Source organism: Haliotis rufescens, unplaced genomic scaffold (genome assembly GCF_023055435.1).
Source record: "Haliotis rufescens isolate VD_foot unplaced genomic scaffold, xgHalRufe1.0.p SCAF_12, whole genome shotgun sequence".
Lineage (NCBI taxonomy): Eukaryota > Metazoa > Mollusca > Gastropoda > Lepetellida > Haliotidae > Haliotis > Haliotis rufescens.
The window spans coordinates 17,056,465-17,076,636 of record NW_025963802.1 but is presented as its reverse complement, the minus strand read 5'-3'; the positions used below and the strand labels follow the sequence as shown (position 1 = coordinate 17,076,636).

The following is a 20,172-nucleotide window of genomic DNA, read 5'->3' as shown; positions in this document are numbered from 1 at the left end:
AAGATTGCTTTGAGGAACATGGCCCAGGACTTTATACAAAGAACTAAATGACAATCGATTCCAGGACTATTCTGCAATAATGTCCTTACGGTAGCATAATTTTGGAAGCTATTAAGATAGGTATATCACGATAGTAAAAAATATGCACGGGTATATTTCCTGTCAATTAAAGTTATTTTCTGGTTTTCTACATCTCCAAGTTTCTCGGCGCATCAGTTGCTGTACTCAAGTGTTTTCAGTGCAGTGTTTGGTTTGACGCTCTAACTAACATGTATTTTGACGCTTTGTCGGCACTTGTATAATAATTATTTGAAATGTCGCTTTCACGTGCCGACACCGCATCGTTGCGAACAGTCTGAACGAATAGGGATGAATAAATAATGCCATACACAGAGCCTTTTCTATCACATCAGGACGCATATCCTACATAAACAAGTGTCATGGGAATAATGTATCAAGTCCACAAAGAAACATTACGTGTTGACATATAACAATGCTATCACACAAAGAGAAGACGCGTGCATTATTCTCGTCACATTACGGCATTTAATGTCAGGTTGAGTATCTCTATATTGCAGCGACAATTGTTGCCATAGGTGTCATGCAGTATATCTGATAAAGCGTGGATCGAATGAGGAATGGTTTTAACCAAATACCATTATAACCAGGTGTCATATTTTATTCATAGAATTGTATGCTTAGTGCTTTATCTATGCATGTGTTAAGAGGAACTTGGCATTAAGTTTTCAACAGATGTAGTTAATGGGAATAGATAATCTCTATAACCATTCTAAACACAACTCTCAACGACTCTCACGTTTGTTGTGTTCGATAGTATGGCCCGACAGAGCCACTTTAAATAGCCAATTACCTTTCATTGATTTACCAACCTGGGCTGGAAACACAAGGGAACAGTGAAACGGCCTCATCTGGTTTATATTTTGATTTATGCATGAATATTCAGAGTGACAAAAAATATCCACAAAACTGTTTGACAAGAGGGATAACGTTGAGGAATATTCCAGCAGCTCCAGGCTTGCTGTCTGCATTTCACAACTTTTGATGTACACTCGAACATGCTATTTCTATGAAGATTTTAAAAAACCGCCACACTACTCTTGCTCAAAAGTTCTTTGATCAGGAATACAACATTCAAGGCCTGTTTTTTTGGTAGACATGTAAAGGATATTTCCAAATCTGACGCTTCATTTACAAAAAAATCATGTCCAATGTTATTACCTATTTTGACTTATGTTCCTGCGTTTGTTCAAGGGAACACTTGATTTGCCTTCGCATGTGTTTATTACATATGCCACCAGTGGGACAGGATACGCTCACCTTTACATGAACATCTGCTGTCATCACTATTTGATAGTAATCCATATGCACATGCTCATGATAGAGTCGGTATCCTATCTTATGTTTATATGGAGCATTATAGCTTAGGTTCGACATGCGTTTATTTTCATGTATGGTTGGCATTTAAGCATTTTAGTGATAATACACATTAGTGACGTAACGTGACGTGACGTGAATGTTATGTGCGCCGGAAATGTTAAAGAAAGAACTTATGATTCCATCTGCTACGGCTCTGTATATCCAAATTGCTTTGTCGTTGAGGACGACGGACTCACAACTCTGTATCCCGAGAAAAATATAAAAAAGATTACGAACGCATACGTCATGATTTTGAAGTCGCCGGATTAATATATCTGAACTCGTGTTCCACTGTACTTGGTGAACTATAAACGCTTTTGGTGTATTTTATCTACCTGTAGGATATACGGACATGCAGTAACCATGTGGTACTGGTTAATCGCTAAAACAGCTGAAATCACTGTGCAAAGTAATCGCTGTGGACATACCAGGATCCGCTTGTCGTCGGTGTGGTTCCTAGATTTTCCTCTGCTTCCAAATGTGAACACGTCTTCGACTTGAGACACAGATATGCGGTTGTATAAACGAAAACCTGTTCGGAGGGGCGTAAAACCTCACACACTTGAATCCGATGATCTCACTGGGAACGATATCGTCTTGATTACATATATACACTAGTCTTGACACCAGGATGAATTGACTCTGGCTTGTTCACACTCTCACTTTTTCAATCTTCCCATGGTAATGACGTTCACTTCATTTATTTGTCAGTTCAATGTTTGCTGTTATTCCGTATATCGATTGTGGTGTTTAACTATGCAGCTGCTTTCAACTTTTCAACATCACGCCGTCCTGAAAATAACCGACTTTACACAGAGGTTCTATAAGCGTCTGCGGAAGTGTTGCCGTGTCTATAAAAAGGTTTATTATACCATGTCTAATTTTGCTATTTAGGAGAGGAACGGGACTGCTGAAGAAACTTCAGAGGAGAGCATGTCATAAACACTCTGCCAGCAGATAGCGATTAAACACACACCATACTGATACGCACTCAAAGCGTCTGTGGTGGGTCTTTCTGCACTATGTTTTTCAAGCAATAAACTTCCAACAACGCGTGTGTTGATCCAGTCCATATCAGTTCCATGTGTATGTTGGCGAGATGCTGAAGGATTTATTAGAGGTTTAATACTATAATAATTGAAACGGTCATGTAACGAAAACCGTTGCATTACTGCTGATTTAGGAATTAATTCTTATAATTCTTGACGTGAATTATACTTGCCCTTCCAGAATTAAAAGTCATCTCATTTTAAACACATATATACAATAATAAAACAAATATATAAATCGGATCATTTATGTAATTGGTGCCAGGTATGAATCTACTATCAATGATAATTAATGTCATCATTCAACATACGTCAGAGGCAATGCATATTTGCCTTATGTTTTTTGTCATATAGATATGACCAAAGTACCCGAGTTACCCGTCCCAGCCCCACCTTCTAGGAAGCATGCATATATTGATGTGTGTTCGTATATGACGGACACAGACCATGCAAATATATACTGCCTCACTCACACTAAAGATCTACAGGCCAAGAGCAGAATAGCAGAAGCAGAATACAAAGCCATAGCAGAATATATAAAATGATTTATAGTTTGCCGTACAACAGCGATTATACATTGCTTCCTTATATGATAGTATGCTTGGTATCATATTTAATTTGCAATAGTTTGAATAGAATTCTCACCAGTTAACCACTTGTTCTAATCGTGATACACTTAACTATAATGCCTACGGAATATCATAGGCTCATTATTACTTACCACACAATGAATACTTCTTCGACCGCTCACATTTGAATGTGGCACATTAGAGTTATTTACTTTGTTACCAGAGCCGTATGTCTACAATACAATCCTATACATGTACATTTCAGCTATTAGTACACAGTACGGTGTATCAGTCCGAACACACGTACATCAAAACCAATATTAGGTAATCAGCAAGAAGAGACCTTTGTACGCATTAATCTTCTTCCTCGACTAGACCCTTTTATATTTCCTTACATGAAAGGTGCATTTTGAAAGTAAACATTGACAGCAATAAGGACGCCTAGTTCAATAGATTTTACAATCATGGTACATATACGATTAATAATGGAGTCTGGTAGCAAATAATGCCAAGCATGTATATTTAGACTCCTTTCTCGCAGTTCAAACAGTGTTAGCCGTAGCTTCGTATAGATATCAACGCGGCGTTATCTCGTACACACGTGTGTAGTAGGAACATGTGAACACTAGATCGCATGTTATAGTTGCACGCCAACGCCTACACACGCAATACAGTGAACTACGTTTATAATGAACACGCTTATAACGAACCTCCGGATATAACGAACTGTTTCTTGATCCCGTCCATTTTGTGTGTATATGTTGTACATATGCTTATAACGAACCACGGTTATAACGAATTACTGTTAGTGGTCCCTTTGAGTTCGTTATAACCGTAGTTGACTGTACCTGCAAAGATTTTAATTATGTTCGTATTACATGTGTCACACTTATTCATGATGTTACGTGTTTCACAGCAGTACTTCTGTTTTATAATGAGATTATAACATGAAGAAGAAATCGTTAGAATCAACACTGACCCAAACAACTAGAATATTGCGAGTGTTTAGCTCCGAACTCCAGATTTTCTTAAGTCTACATTTGTACTCTGCCCGAAGTTTTTCCTTGGCATTCTGGAGTTTGTCCCTAATCTGCATCCCTAAGTACGTATAGGCCTGACCCTTCCACGAGATGGTCAATAACCCCCCCCCCCCCCCCCCCCCCCCCCAGAAAGCGCTGCCTAGTCAAACCCACCAAGAAAAGTGCACAAATCAATTCTACCATGAAGAGCCCCAACGTTAATCAAACCATGTCCTCCCATAATGATTGGTAAATATAAGCGATTGAGGGAAAGGCGAGGGTGGTAGGATCTACTGCCTGACATGATTCTTCGTGTGTCAATACCCTGAATTTCTTGTTTCGTCAAATCAGCAAAAACATATAAAAGGACGGGTTCAGCATAAGTATTTGTGGCTTTGACTTTATTGCGAGCGTTCAGCTCCGAACCTCAGATTTTCTTAAGTCTACATTTGTCCCTAATCTGCATCCCTAAGTACGTATAGGCCTGACCCTTCCACGAGATGGTCAATAAGCCCCCCAGTAACTGACTGATCCTCCCTCTTCTACCTTGCCACATTTCAGATGAAGAATGTTGCATTTGTCGAGTCCAAAGGACATGCCGATGTCATTAGAAAGGGACTTGACAAGGAGAATCTGTTTTCTTGAGTGTGGATCCTCCATTGGCAATAAGTTCAAGGTCATCCATGTAAAGGATTATTATTATTATTATTATTATTATTATTATTCGTTGGCAGAGCTACACCATCAGGCGTTGCAGAACCCTACGCTCATAATGATATATCACTATGCAGCTGTGTTGATTCTTTGTCTTAGAAACTGTGTTTCGACTCATTTAAACGCATGTGAAATTGACAGAGATAAACGCATCTTATTCGTGTTTCATTAAAACTTAAACTACATTAGCTGTATGTGTTGATAAACTCTTGCGTCTAGTTGACAGGAAACCAGAGTTATAATTGACAATAACATGACAGGGTCAGGATAGACGTTAAGGCTAGGGCACATTGTCTAAGTAAACAAAGGGGGAAAGTGCATTGATTTAGCAATTGAATATATTTTACGTTAACAATTATTGACGTTTCATGGTCACGTTTCCCCGTCGTTGTTGATCTTTTAATCGGAAACAAGGATTATCATGCCATTAGTGGACTTATGAATGACAAACAATGTGTCAAAATTCTTCCTATTTTAACCATAGCTCTTGAATATTTAAACACCAGTAATATCTAAATAGATCCCCAGCATATCGTTTGCAATTCACTTTGGTATCAAGCTCGCCTTTAGTGGAGCTTATGCTTCCAAAATGTCTCAGATAAATCAATCCCATGGGTCTTTTACCATAATAACATGACATTTGCACTGGAATATCCATCTCTTGAAATATTCAACAACCGATGAGTAAACAATCCCACGACAGCTGATATTAAGACATATCCTCACAAGTCTTGTAGACACGTGTGAGGCAATACCTTATATAACCGATGCCTTATGTACAGTGAGGTCAGCGACAATCCGTATTGATTAGGTCCTCAGTCTTTGGCTTTCACTGTACGAGACAACGCGTATCTCCATCCTCACCTGTTAGTTGGGTCTGTGTGTCTGATGTTCTATTTCTTCTTCTCGAGGAAGGTCCGTGTGTATAAAACACCGATTCTTCGTCCTTTCCAGATCCCCAAAATGTAAGTTAGTGCTCTTATTTCTATAATGTTTTACGAAATGTGGCTTGTCTGATTTCATACATGTTGGTTATGAATATATAGCATTTGTTATTATTTTGTAGTTTGTAGAAACAGTAGCCCATGCCAACTTTAAATATGATTAGTAATACACTAGCTTATATGCCATATATGTCTTCTTCTAATGGAACAATTTCTGACCTGTCTGAATTGGCTAGTGTGTAAAATACACATAAATGTAACCACACGTTTATGAATTTAAATAAACAATACTGTCAGTCTTGGTAGGTACTAAATCTACACTGAAAAACGACAAAAAGCTTACAGGTCATTCATTCGGCGTATTTCTCCAAGGGCAGTTCTTCTCACCGCATATACCGGAGAGCGTTGCTAAATGTCATGATGTGGAATCACGGAAGTACAGCGTGTAGAATACAGCGGCATCGCGATTTGTAGCTCAAACCAATCTAAGGTTGATCTGTTTTTGTGTTGAATGGAGTCATATTTCACTCGCTTTATGACCATATATAAACACACTATCAAATTGTAAATTCAAAAGGTTTCCTTGACTACGAAGCGTTTAATGATTACTTCCGAATGAAAGAAGAGTCTTACTGGTATTTAATGATTTTGATGCGTCTGTGAGACAGATTTACACCAATCATGGAAAAGTAGGAACAACGAATAATTTACCATTCAGGTAATATTTTAATTATATAGTTCCATAATCAATAGTCTGTCTATTATAATATATCTTGTACTGTGTGAAGATTATCCTCTTCAATGGTATAGATGCAATGGATGTTCTTTGTGTGATATTACTTACTATTAGAATTCTGGACTTCGCACCACCATCCTTTGTGTCGGGGATAAGGGTATTCTTGTACAAGGTTGGCTTTATGAACCAACAGTTATCCTTTAGTGAGTGAGTGAGTATGGTTTTACGCCTTTAGCAATATTCCGGCAACATCACGGCGGGAGCATCAGAAATGGGCTTCACACATTGTACACATGTCTGGAATCGAACCCGGGTCTTCGGCGTGACGAGCGAACGCTTTAACCACTATGCTACCCAACCGCTCCTAGGTATCCTTTACATTAGCATTCCAGTCATAGTAACAGAAAAAGGGTTAAACGTTAGGTTGGTTGTAATGCTCCCTTTCAAAGAACTGTACATTACTGGCTGTGTTATAAATGCATTGCGCTCATCGTTTGGCCTTCATTGCGTGTAGTGAGTAGGTAAGGTTTCCGCAGAGTGACTGTTACAATGATGGCTAGTATGGCTACGCATGTGTGATTCAAACAAGGCAAAAGAATTTGTCCTCTGCTGTCATCGCAATAGTCGACGAAAATGAATAGAGATCAGACTTGGTGATTGCGTGTCTTCGGTGTCATGTATCGTTGTTCATGCTTTTACTGGCTCAGACTTGATTATATATCAGATTACCAGGAATTAGCTGGAATATTGATGAATACGCTGTTTGCAAACATTCAGTCAAACCAGGTTAGTCGTTATAATCACCTTGAGGTTTGCACAAGGTACCTGATTCCGAGCGAATTGGTACGATGGGTACCCGTCCCTCTTGTGGAAGTACACTACGTTTATAAAGAACAGGCTTATAACGAACTTACGGATATAACGAACTATATTTTTCTGTCCCGGCCATTTGCTCTATGTATGCTCTCTCTATATGTTGTATATATGCTTAAACTAAAACTAAAATGAGTAGTCCCTTTGAGTTGTATATTGTACAAGTATGTGTGTTAGTACACCAAACCATGATACAACAAAACCATGGATACAATCAGTATGTACACATTCAGTCAGTCCAGTACAATCAGCAGTGGAAGCGCCCATACAAGGAGAGAAATGGTGTAGACCTGTGATCTGTACCATGATATATGTTTTTGATAGAGTCATTGTGAATATCTCTGAGAAATGTATCCATTAAATCATGTTTTTACCAATTGTTAAAACCTTTAGTGTTGTAGTCCCAAAGTAAATCACAAACATTATGAGATGTACGCTTATGTGGATGACAATATTGGTTTCATCAATGATTTCATAACCAAAAGGAAAACACATAATGTGAAATGAATATGTGTTGTGAGAAAATATAATGTGAAATGAATATGTGTTGTGAGAAAATATAATGTGAAATGAATGTACGGTACTGAATTATTAAGTGAATTTGGTTTAACGGCTAAGTCGGCAAAGTGTTCCAGCTTTATCATTTAATCTCTGAATTGAAAATATTTTAAGATTTCTTATATTCATTAGCCTTTGGATACATAATTGAAAGGAGCCAGGAGACTATCTCCGTTTTGAGAAACTAAATACATTGTGAATGTATTGTAGACTTGCTTGGGATTTTCAAGAACTTTGTGTCAGGGTCTGTATAAGGGACAAGCTTCATCTTTCTTCCTAGATGATGAAGGTTTTAAAGAGCGTTTATACGACTCTTGCTCAAATTGTCTCAATATGATTGAAGCATTCAGTGCCTTAGTTTAGTTTTAAAAAAGTCGTATGGCAGACATGTAGCATGTCCAAATGTGACGCGTCAGTGACCAAAATTATGGCGGATTCATTTCCCTATTTGGACTTGTACCATATGTTCTTGTGATTGTTGAGATGGACACTTGACTTGCCTTTGCATGTGTTTGTGACACGTGCGTCCGGTGTGACAGGATGAACTTAGTTACCATTTCGCGAAACACCTGGTATACTCACTATCTTACATTAAATAAGAAACACATGATTATGATGTAGACGAAATCGTACAATGGACAATGCTTTTAGTGGAGATTTCTTGTGATAATGTCGCTTATATTTATTATCACAGCATGTCGTCTTAATGTGGGAAAAATCCAATAAATACGTTTACTTTCGTAAAATCCAAGAGCACTGGCGTAGTGTCTTACATGCAAATAATCAGAAGTTCTATATCGAGCACCATAGCTTATATTCGGCATACGTTCAGTTTCATGTAACATTGTTGCAACGTTAACAATACAAACAGCAAATCGCCATGCGGAGTTGCGTCCCTTAGGCGAACCAGAATTCGACTCCTAATTTCGATCTGATTATAATTCATGGTAGAGACGTGTGGACTGCAGTGTTTGTATGTTGATTTACGGCAAGACACCAGAATGAAGCATCTTAATGTGAACTGCTAACAGTGTTATGGCCAGGAAGGCACCACACGTTGAAACTGATCCATACCAGGTCATCAATTAGCTTCCTCACTGTAGTACAGGAAGGTCGAGCAAGGGCTGTGTGTCGTGCTACTTTGAAGCTGGTTATCGCTGTAGCCCACAACATACATCAATGTTGTTGCTGCCGTGCTGACGTCATATGAAGACATTTTGTTTGTAATTACTTCTTTCTTACGCTTGCATACTTGGAAAGACATAGGTGTAACAGTGGTGGATGAGAATGTGATATTTAGTTTTCTTAAGCTGCAGGTGATGGTTGTTCTTGATTAAATGCCTTAAGCCTTTGTAGCCTGAAACATGTTTTGTGTCGATAGTAAATGGTGTTTGGCCATTGGAAAAGTATTTCCATTAGATCACGATGTGTGAGCATAATATGGGAGAAAACACCATCGTGGTGTCACACGTAGGGCAGGACACCTGGCATCATCACTGATTTTCAGTGATCCAGTCATATATTTTTCACCGCTATTTTGCCTTTTATATCCAATGGAATCTGTTTCGTTTGTTGTTGTTTAACGCCGCACTCAGCAATAGTCTCATAATAACTATATGACGGCGGTCTGTATATAATTGAATCTGGACCAGACAATCCAGTGATTGACATCATGAGCATCGATCCACGCATTTGAGATACGATGACATGCATCAACCAAGTCAGCGAGCCTGACCACCCGATCCCATTAGTCGCCTCATACGACATGCATAGTCACCCAAGCATGCGTTGTTGAAGACCTATTCTTCACCGGATCTTCACTGGTCGGAATCTGTTTCAGTGGATAATCGAGATATGGTTATTCTCTGGCGTTGACGTTTTATATCAGACACCTATCATATTTTCAATACTCTGAAGTGCTGACAGACTACGGATCACAATCGGTGGGAATCTAGGATTCAAACTCGCACCCAATGCATCTTGGCAGCTAAGGGACACCGAGAGGAGAACTACACCTGAAATAGAATACCCGTCTATGGCGACTACCTTTTTCATATCGTGATGGTATCACTATTGCTCTCCTCTTAGAAGGAGACGAGTGGTCCCTAATTTCTGGCATACTACCTTCTGGAACCTACAGCTAAGTATATTACACACGCTGTATGAAGTTCTGCACACGCTGTATATCACGTTCCCTCAGCCATTGCTGATCCAGACGGTTCTGACGTGCTGTCGACTTTGAAGTAGTACAGAATGACGTAGTTTTGGTGTGTTAATGAACCGTATTGAGTGATGCATTTACTGCAAGACCTACCGAGAGTAATGCACCTTTGGGATATGTAAGGTCGCAAGAAATGACATGGAGCATTGAATATATCAAACGCGTTGTGTTTCCCATGTCGACACGAGGTAGTATGTATGGTAATTGCACACTGGCTAAAGCTGACTTTATCGAATGGCATTTGCACATTCGTGTCGTCTTACTAAGGTTCGTAATGTACACGATCTTTGATTTGTTTTATTAGCTCTGTATTCATTTCCACATAGTCATAAAGAATGTATGACCAACCCAATGTTTTGCCACCGGGTCACGTTTCGAGGATCCTTAAGCCCCATTAGTTTACAATGATGTATTCAAAGTTGTATCCTTTATTCTTGTATTTCACATAAATCACCCACTGGAGATCAGAGAAAATCGTAAATGGAAGGATAGAGGCAATATCATGTGAATGACTAGTTTCGCATTTTCATTTTGAAAGCACATCCCGTTTTATATCTTGTATGTCTATGAATTGTATATTACCCTCTTGGAGCGTCTACTCTGGTCGCCATAGTGCATTCGCTGATCAGAGCTTAAATACATATTTATTCCATGCCTGTGCTGGAGGGTTTGAAGAGATAAACATCGAAGATCCACGTCGCTTCCCTTATGGCTATCCTTCCAAATTCGGACACGCCGTGATATACTAGTAACTGAAATACTGTTCAAATACGGACCTTTTTTGTCTAAAATATTGCTCCATTTGTTCTTTCATATTGTACTTATTCTTCTGATTACAAACATACAAATTCTGAATACTTTCACATTACGTTCACTTTCACTTACACCACCATTGACATTAGCATGTAAACCCTTTGAATTAAACCTTACATATATATCTACTTATCCATACATCTTAAAAAAAACATGCCTCTATTTTTTTCCTCCGCACGACGCGTAATGTCACGGCAACTGCCATACATAATGTCTGAATGTAAATAACATCTAGCTTTCGAGAGATGTAAGAAAGATTTACATTAAATCTCACCGTAGGATCACATTCATCAGTATTACGGCGCTACATCAGGGGAATAATGTTTGATGAATGAAATTAGAACTGATGAAGACGCGTCTCACCCTAATTCGGGCCTAGGCACTATACTGGGATATCGAATGTGATTTGATTAATACAGTATTATGGTTAATTCCGTACAACACACTAGGCAACGACTGCTCATTTCATTCACGTGTAATTATATTGTCATTTACGTTTTCCAGATAATGTATTTCTGTCTTAAGGTAACGTATCACGTTTTTTTGTGTTCTCGGAAGTCTGGCGTTAGCCTTTTACGACCATTGTGAGATATGTGTCGTTAATTTTTCATCACTAGTCGGTAGTCGTGAAGGCACATTATTGGATCCATTACCTGTAATAAGATAACTTTCGGTATGTTTCCTTTGACACAGCAGTCTTAGGTTGGTCTTTGAAATAACAGATAGGCTTCCATTTCAGGAAAACATGAAAGTATCATTTGTGCAAAAACTACTGGATTTAGACACAGTGTTTATCAGTTTGATTCAGAGCTCCAGCTTGCTTGCAGCATGTATTAAACTGTGTGCGAGTATACATGTTCGTTACACTGATATACGTTCACATGTGTTTTAACGTGGAACATATAAACGAAGTTTCTGATAGGCATTTAGAAGTTGTAAAAACGTGAATACATGTCATTTTGTTATGGATAACAACTTTTTATGGATAACAACTTCTTTCTATCTTACGACGTATTTTCAGAGCTCCGTCTTGTCCCTTCCTCAGGTGAATACGGAGTAAGCGTATAGAGTCAATAGACATTCTATGTGTGCATGGTGATATGTTTACATAAAGTAGGAATAATGTTCAAAGATAACATTATAATAACTAAGCCAATAAGAGTAACGAGAGACACGCCAATTAAGTACACTGAAGGTGAAGTGATTGGGCTGGATGCAATAACAAGAAGCTGGCTATTGTAACACTGACAATAAGGTAATCAAGATGTCCATTTGTGGTTGATAATATTATTAAAGCACAGTGAAGTACACTGGGTAGGTAGATGCCTTGGTCTGTGTTAATATCCGGCCTCTGTCTTTGGATTTCAAAAGATTATTATTTTTCTTCAACGTCGTTACAACGAATAGAGGAAGTTGTTAATCATAAGAAGGTGTCATGTATTTAAACTATACCCCTACCAAGGTGTCTCTTATCGAGCGCAATGTACATCTATTCCATTTCATCTTTGATATTTTTAATGTCCTCCCATAACATACATTTATTACGATATTAAACATCTTACACTTAAATATTCCTTTCTTTGTATGTGTATGAGTGGGTAGTTGTGATTCGGTTTGATGCATCGTATGTGGGTTTGTGTGACGACCCTTTGAGGTGAGGTGAAATGGGGTTTAACGTCGCGTCCAAGAGTATTGCACTTATATAGCGACGTGCATGCACATGTATGTGTGTGTGTGGCTGCTTGTACTAGTCCGGACTGATGCCGATTTATAGTGCTAGCTCACTAGGATACCATGCCGCAGTTTAACATGAATACCCCACTCAGACACGGTATACTGACTCCGAGGCGGCCAGTCTTTGTTTTATCCCCTTAATGCCGAGCGCCAGACAGGGTAACAACAAGTTCCATCTTTTAACGTCTTTTGGTATGACGCGGTCGGGGATCGAACCCCGGACCTTCCGCTCTCCGGGCGGACGCTCTACCACTAGACCACGGAGGCGGTCTGACGACCCTTTGAAGTCGGGGTGCTAAGACCACATGTCTTTATTTCAATTGTTCACCCCGTGAATTGGTGTGATTGTTTCACAACTTGCCTACATACGATAACCACTTACACGTACGCATAACTGTTTTAGTACCACGTAACCATGAGTGTATAATGACTTAATGGCCGTATGTTTTTATTTAGCTGTTGTAAGTATTCATTTAAGTGAAGGAGTAATGAATCAACGAAGCCTTAACGTTGTCATAGTGATCCGTCCAATCTTGTGTCCACACATCGTTCAATATTTGTGGATAATGATGTTTGCTGCCTGTGCGTTCCCTCACCTAAAGGCTTACTTTGATTTCCTACTTTCAGAAACCGAGTCTTGACCTGTTGGACCTCGGGGCTCCCTTGGAATGTGGACGTCACATTTACAGAGATTTAGATCTCGAGGTTTGTACATCATCTGGCAATAAACAAACGCTTCTAACTGTGTGTGGTGCCTGAGCTAACCCTTCACAATGTGTGATCTAGGCGAAGATGTGGTCAACTCGTACCTCCAGAACAACCCAGATTTCCTCACACGCTGGTTGTCGGAACATGGAACAGCCGAACAGCTTCAGGCAGTGGCTAGCAAGCTCACAGAGGAGAGCAATGAAAATGTTCGACCAAGCCTACCAAATTTTACCCAAGTGGCCAAGAATTCAATCACAGGTAGCATCTTTAAACAGTACCTTGAAGGGTCAAGGGCGAGAAAGACATCTATCAAGAAAGACCGGAACTCCCTACAGCACATGTCTGAGGAGGATATATTTATGGAACTGATTCGAGACATTTCCAGTGAGTTGGACGTCAACGTGCTATGTCATAAAATCCTGCAAAACGTCAACATTCTTACCAACAGTGATAGAGGAAGTCTGTTTCTTGTTCGTGGATCCAAAGACAATCGGTACCTGGTGTCTAAGCTGTTTGATGTTACTAATACATCTACGTTGGAGGAGTCCATTCACACAGCGGACAATGAAATCAAGGTGCCTTTTGGGAAGGGGATAGCAGGTCACGTGGCCCAATCCAAAGACACTGTCAACATAAGAAATGCTTATGAGGTAAGTGCACTCAATGATTACGCGAAAAACGTTATTTCATGTATTTTATGCTTCAGCGTATTCTCTACATATCTACTAACACGTAATACTGTATACAGATATATTTGCGAGAGTGCGTGAGTGAGCAACGTTTTACGCCACTGTGATCAGCACTTCAGTTGCATGTATTTATAAAACCTCAACGCCAGAGAATTCGACAGTTAATCTAGACTGATATGTTCTGGCAGGTCCTGTGGCGTTGATATTTTATGTATACATGAAACGGATTCTGTTTGACGAAAAAGTGTTTACAAAAGCGACAAAACCCTTTTGAGAATCATACGAAACCATAAGAGTGGATTATACAATTCCTATTTTCTCTCGGAAGCATGTGCTTATGAATCACTATGAGACAGTGATGGTATTAGGTGTTCGCGAAACAGTGAACGTATCCTGCCCTACCGATTTCATCTGTTACAAACTTGCTTGAAAAGGCAAGTCAACTGATCACCTGAAAAGATTCACGGCATGCCAGATTAATGTCAGTAGGAAAAAACAACCAACAAAGGTCAGTGACGTTTGCCACTTTGGTGATACCCGGGAACTTGTGCTGACAAGCTAAGGTTTTTATCGTGGCAAATTCGGGATTCGAACGCACGATCAGAAACGTCGTATGTTCGTGGTTTGGTGGTTCGAGGTATAATAGAGGCAGCAAGTCCAACAGCATGTCCAACATATCATGATTTGTCATGTCGTGGTGGTTGCTATAATACTGAACAGTAAAAACAATTTCCGTTCTAATAAGGATACTGTTGGTGAACCTTTTTCTTAAATGTGTAATGGGTATAGCCAATAACATGTATATAAAGAACAATTATTTCTTACTCAGTCAAATTTAAATCTATTATGTTCCTCTGTTATCCAAGGGCCGTGAAGATCCGAATTAGAATTGGTCTTCAGCTTGACCTAAAAGGCAGCTAACGGGATCGATTGTCTGATCCCGACTCGATTATTTACAGACTGCCGCCATATACATGTAGCTGGAACATAGGTGGGCGCGATTTTAAGCATTTATGCATGAGTAACTTCTATATGGATACATTGACAGGTCATCATGTATGATATTCAGCTCTTTGAAATAATCTCTTCAACAGATTATCCCATTACGGTACGTAAACTCCAGTTAGGGTTATCTTCACATTGTTATGACCCACAAAAGGAAAACAGCTTTCTTTGGGGAAGGGATAACCTTGATTCTGATGACGCTCTATCCACTAACCCACGAAGGCGGTTACAGGATATAGAATAGCGATCCCACGCCGTATTAATGATAGAATACTGCTGATGTGACATAATCCCCTAATCCTGTCAAGGATCGACCTATGAATATAGGTATTAGCGACTTGCGAAGCATCCCAAAGATGTATGGGTGTCCTGCTCTATCTGAAAGTTGACCTTTATGACACTGTATCGGGGGCACGGTTGGTCCAGTCGGCTAAGGCGCCGCGATTCGTTGTGCGATAGAGTGAGAAAGTCCCTTGGGCACGCCAGAAACCTATGATTGTGGGTTCGAATCCCGGTTCGCCCCGATTATGTTTCAAGGTTTTTCAGCTCCATACCCGTGCTCGTTGGTTTCACCGAAGTGGTAAACGTCGGAGACCTGCATCACTTGCGGCTCCCCCCCCCCCCCCCCCCAACATGAAGCCGACACGCCGTGATATAACTGGAATACTGTTAAAAGAAGCGTTAAACCCAACTCACTCACTGATACTGTATCAATAGTGTTTACACCTTAGTTTTATGTTACAAGAGTCTGGTTTCTAACTCTTCTTCTCAGAGAAAGTACACACTGATAGTACTCATGGTACAGGTTCAGCTGCCATATCGTAGTATGTGAAATATTAGCGATATAACTATTTCCTTAATCATAAGAAGTCTCCACTAAAACCAGTTCCTTCTACATTTCCGACTAAACCATGATTTTATGAATTACTATATAATCGTAATGATACTAGGTGTTCGAGAAATGTAAACGTATCCCACCCCACCGATGGCATCCGTCACAAACACTTTTAAAGGCAAGTCAATTGCAAAACACAACACGGGAACCCGTGGTACACATTAAAATAGGACATTACTTCGGAGAAACTTCTCGCATCCCGTTATGCTGAAAAATGTAATTTTAATGCTGATTAATTCCTCCAAATTGCTGCACTAGGCGGTGCTTTTAGCAAGAATACTTTAGATGCATCTAAATTGTTTCAAAGTCCTAAAAGGTCGACGTAAGGACATTGATTTAGATTTCTAATGGACAAACACAACACAGTGCTCGAGGCGCATGTGTAAAAACAACAACCGATGATCAACAACTGATACAAATGGTTTCAGAACTGCACTAAGGCTCATTGTGGAAATGAAAAACGACAGCAGTCCACGGACTTAAAACATCCTTGGGTGATGAGGTTCTCAGATTGCGGATAGCATCCGGTCGGTGTCAAAAGATACTCATCCGGTTGTGCTCAAAGAAAGCCCACCATCTGAAGGTTTCTATTAAAGTTGTTTGAGCTGAAAAGGGAAAGGACACTTTTAGGTTTCTCAGAACCTCGTGTTATTGGTTGAAGCTGGTAGATGGTTGTTGAAAAGCTCTTCCTTTTCTGACTCTAATGACAAAGAATAACAATGCATTATTTTTAGATTTTAATATATATGTATAACGTTTCGTGTACAAATGCGGTATTTTTAGAAGATATAGTATAGATTAATCTTGGGGGAAATAATACAACACGAATTTCTGATATTTTTGTTGGTGTGTGGAATGTTATCAACTAGATAAAGCACTGAGATGGCATGCGGAATATATTGAAAACATCTTAAGTCTACTGGAATGAAATCGAATGTGCCACATGGGTTATATAACATGTTTTATATGTATTAAATGTTGATATTCATAAACGTTAATATTTGAATTCAAACTAGTATGATGTTTAATAGCCATTTCTTAGAAGTTGGCGAATGACAAAATAGACACAATTTATGGATAACAACTTATTTAATAATTATACTTTTATAGCCACGTTTCGTACTTGACAACGGTAAAAGGATCCGTACCGAAACGTTGCTATAATGTAAATATTAAAGAAGATATTCATAAATTGTGTCTACTTTTACATGTATCCGTGCCAGAAGCAAAATTCAGGCTTTATCTCGTCTATGTCTTTCTGATAACGAACAAGAAATTATATTTAAAGACAATGTTTACTGTAAATTAATCAATGAAAATTTTAGATTCCTAGAAAGTAAAGGCTAGAAGAACGTGGTCGGTTTTGTATTTGCGTCATTGCTTAGGGGCAGCTAAGCACATCATGTACCCAGTGAAGCAAAACAAGTACAGATTAACCAGAATTAGAATGGATCAGTGAAACTTTCATGCGCGATTACGCTCAGAGGGAAAAGGCTGTGAAATAGTTCGCTTCTTGCAAAAATAAAAGTTGCTAATGAAGTTAACCGACACACGCTTTCGCCATCGATTAAGAAAGCATAACTAGGTAATATGTCATCTTAGGAAATTTAAAGAATTCTGCTACAGACACGCTCGTGGTGTTCTACCAGAAGCTCGGTAATCGTGAACCAGCGGAGTAGTGCTTGAGATAACAGAAAGCCAAATTGAATCGTTCTTAAAGGTTACACAATGTGTTGGAGCAATCTTCAAGAGGATGATATTTATGGATTCGCGTGTTCAGTATATGTAGGGTCGAGACAGATAGCAACAGCAGAGAATAGCAATAATATACAACAGAACGCAAATACAGAACAGAGTGTTACACTCCAGCTCTGTTATTTCGATGTATCACTTGAGTAAGGTGACTGTGTGGTGACTGCAGAATCTTTGAAGGTATTTTGATCTACTGTAGGGTCTTCGCTTGTTTCCAACCGCGTGTAATGTTAATTTTCCAACGGGGGCAAGTTCATTTGTTTTTTACTCGAAGTCGTATTCAATCGTAAACGTAATCGAGCCTATTCCGGTATTCACTTTCAATCTTACGTTCATCGGTGGTATTGGACGACCATCCACTGAAGTATGGTGGTAAATGTAAGTTTTGATGAAATTTAGTTTTGTATTATTCTATTTTTCATGATGTATTTCGGTAAACATATATCTTTGTAACTTGTAATGTTACATTCATTCCAGTATCAGTAGCGAGGGGCACGGGAATTTACGACCTGAAAGTTCCGTGGTGTACAAAGCTTTCAGCTCGTAAAATCCTTTACATTCCGCTACTGACACATATGCCTCACGGTATCGTCTGTGTAGAGAGCTCTATTCTACCTCTTCACGACCAACGTCATATGGATGGTACGAGGTAACATGAGTTCTTTCACCGTCAATCAATGGAACAATGTTAGAATGACTATGCCGTATGTGAGGGTACAGGAGGCCAATGCGTTGTAACTACGTTTGGAACCTTTTCCCCCTATGATATCGAATCAAGAACAACTACCCGTACCATCAAATATCACCCGTATGTTTCATACTAGCTCATTATGAAATGAGTTATGTCAGTGAATAAAGAAGCAAATCTATAAGTGTCTGTTCATGAAACAGTAACACAGTCCATGAATAATCGATATCCATTTCCACAAAGGGCTGGTAATGGTATTTGAGTTAATAGGACTATTTGCGGCTACACAATCTTAAATCTTCTTCAGGATTTTGTTGTGAGGTAATCAGCAGATAACTGTGCGTTGTATATGACAGAGCTCCAGATAAGCTTTTGGTGTTGTGGGTATTTTACCCATGCATTTTAAAATCATTGGGTATCAGTAATTCTATCTGGGTATTCAAATTTCTGTTACCTACTAGTTTTTACACATGTGGGTATTTAAGTTAAATATTTAAAAACACTATTAATCTAGACCCTGCAAACTGGTGTCGTGTGGGTTCGAGAGCTTTATAGGACTCAAAAATACCACGATACTTCCACAAGAAAGTGTGATGGCAAATGATCATGATGTAACTGTCATCGTGGAGTTTGGCAAGGTTGACGGAATGCCCGTTTATAATTTGAAAATAAGTTGCTGATTTGCTAATCGAATACGCAGGGTTACTTCACAATATTTTGATGATACGCACAAGTTTTATTTTTGTAGCGTATCTGTAATGTTCGTTGCGTATTTGATACGCTTGGATTATTTTTTACTGCGTATTTCTGCATTTCTGATGCGTATTTCACGCAGATACGCAGCTTATCTGGAGCTCAGATATGTACTTGTATCCTAGTATATTGTACTGAACAGGGTCGACATTGTAAGATGCAGTACACTCCTTCACGGGGCCAATGTTAGTTTTTAGATTACTAAACGCTTTTAAAATACCATAAAGCAATCATTCTTAACCAGAATTACACGAATGATGCAATGTAACACATTTGCTTGTGCTGACATGTTAGTGAAAATGTATTGGTAAAATGAGGGATATTTGTTTTCTTTTAAACAAGATATCATCATCAATGTTCGCTCAACGGGTAATATTTACCATTCGGCTGATATGGACACATAGATATTTCAAGAGAGTTATGAAGCATATACATTGAAACTGTGTTTGAAGATTACGGTCCTCTGTGAAATGGTCCGGATCCCCATTAAGAGATTACATGACCATTGTTGTGGAGTAGTCGCTCCTTTGAGTGAAGTGTAATGTCCCATTGACAATATCGCAGCCATATAAAGTCCCTTTAACTATATGTAGACGTCCCATGCATTATTCGTTCGGGGTGGATAGGGCGTCTGCCCGGAGAGCGAAAGGTCAGTGGTTCGATCCTCGTACTTGTCACCCTGCCCAACTCAGTGTGCTAGCTTGAGTACTAAGTAAGGATAAGGTATATGGTTGAACAAGTTCTTTATTACAAATGGGAGCGACGTTTCGGTGTAGGATCTAACACTGTTATCAAGCAAGTGATCCATATATCTTATCCTCACTTTGTTCAAACTAGTACAAACAGACACAGACACACACACGCAGACACACACGCACACGCGCGCGCACACACACACACACGCGCGCGCACGCACACACACACACACACACGCACGCACGTGCGTACACATTGAACCCCACTTCACCCCACCATTTTCCGGACAGCGGGAGTTCCTAATACGCGGGGTTTGGAA

At 39.4% G+C, this 20,172-nt stretch overlaps 1 protein-coding gene across 12 annotated transcripts in view; it reads left to right on the top strand.

Annotated features, from left to right (window-relative positions):
• Window positions 1-20,172, top strand: part of LOC124145697 (cGMP-specific 3',5'-cyclic phosphodiesterase-like) — a 150,482-nt gene that overhangs the window by 87,491 nt on the left and 42,819 nt on the right. For 11 of the 12 annotated variants that reach the window (XM_046515584.2, XM_048393400.1, XM_046515586.2 and 8 more), the window contains one exon: window positions 13,295-14,025. In XM_046515584.2, the coding sequence (XP_046371540.1) occupies window positions 13,441-14,025 (585 nt within the window). In that variant the 5' untranslated portion in view covers window positions 13,295-13,440. Of the gene's footprint in view, window positions 1-5,622; window positions 5,754-13,294; window positions 14,026-20,172 lie in introns of those variants that run through there. The other variant, XM_046515583.2, reaches the window with a different exon arrangement.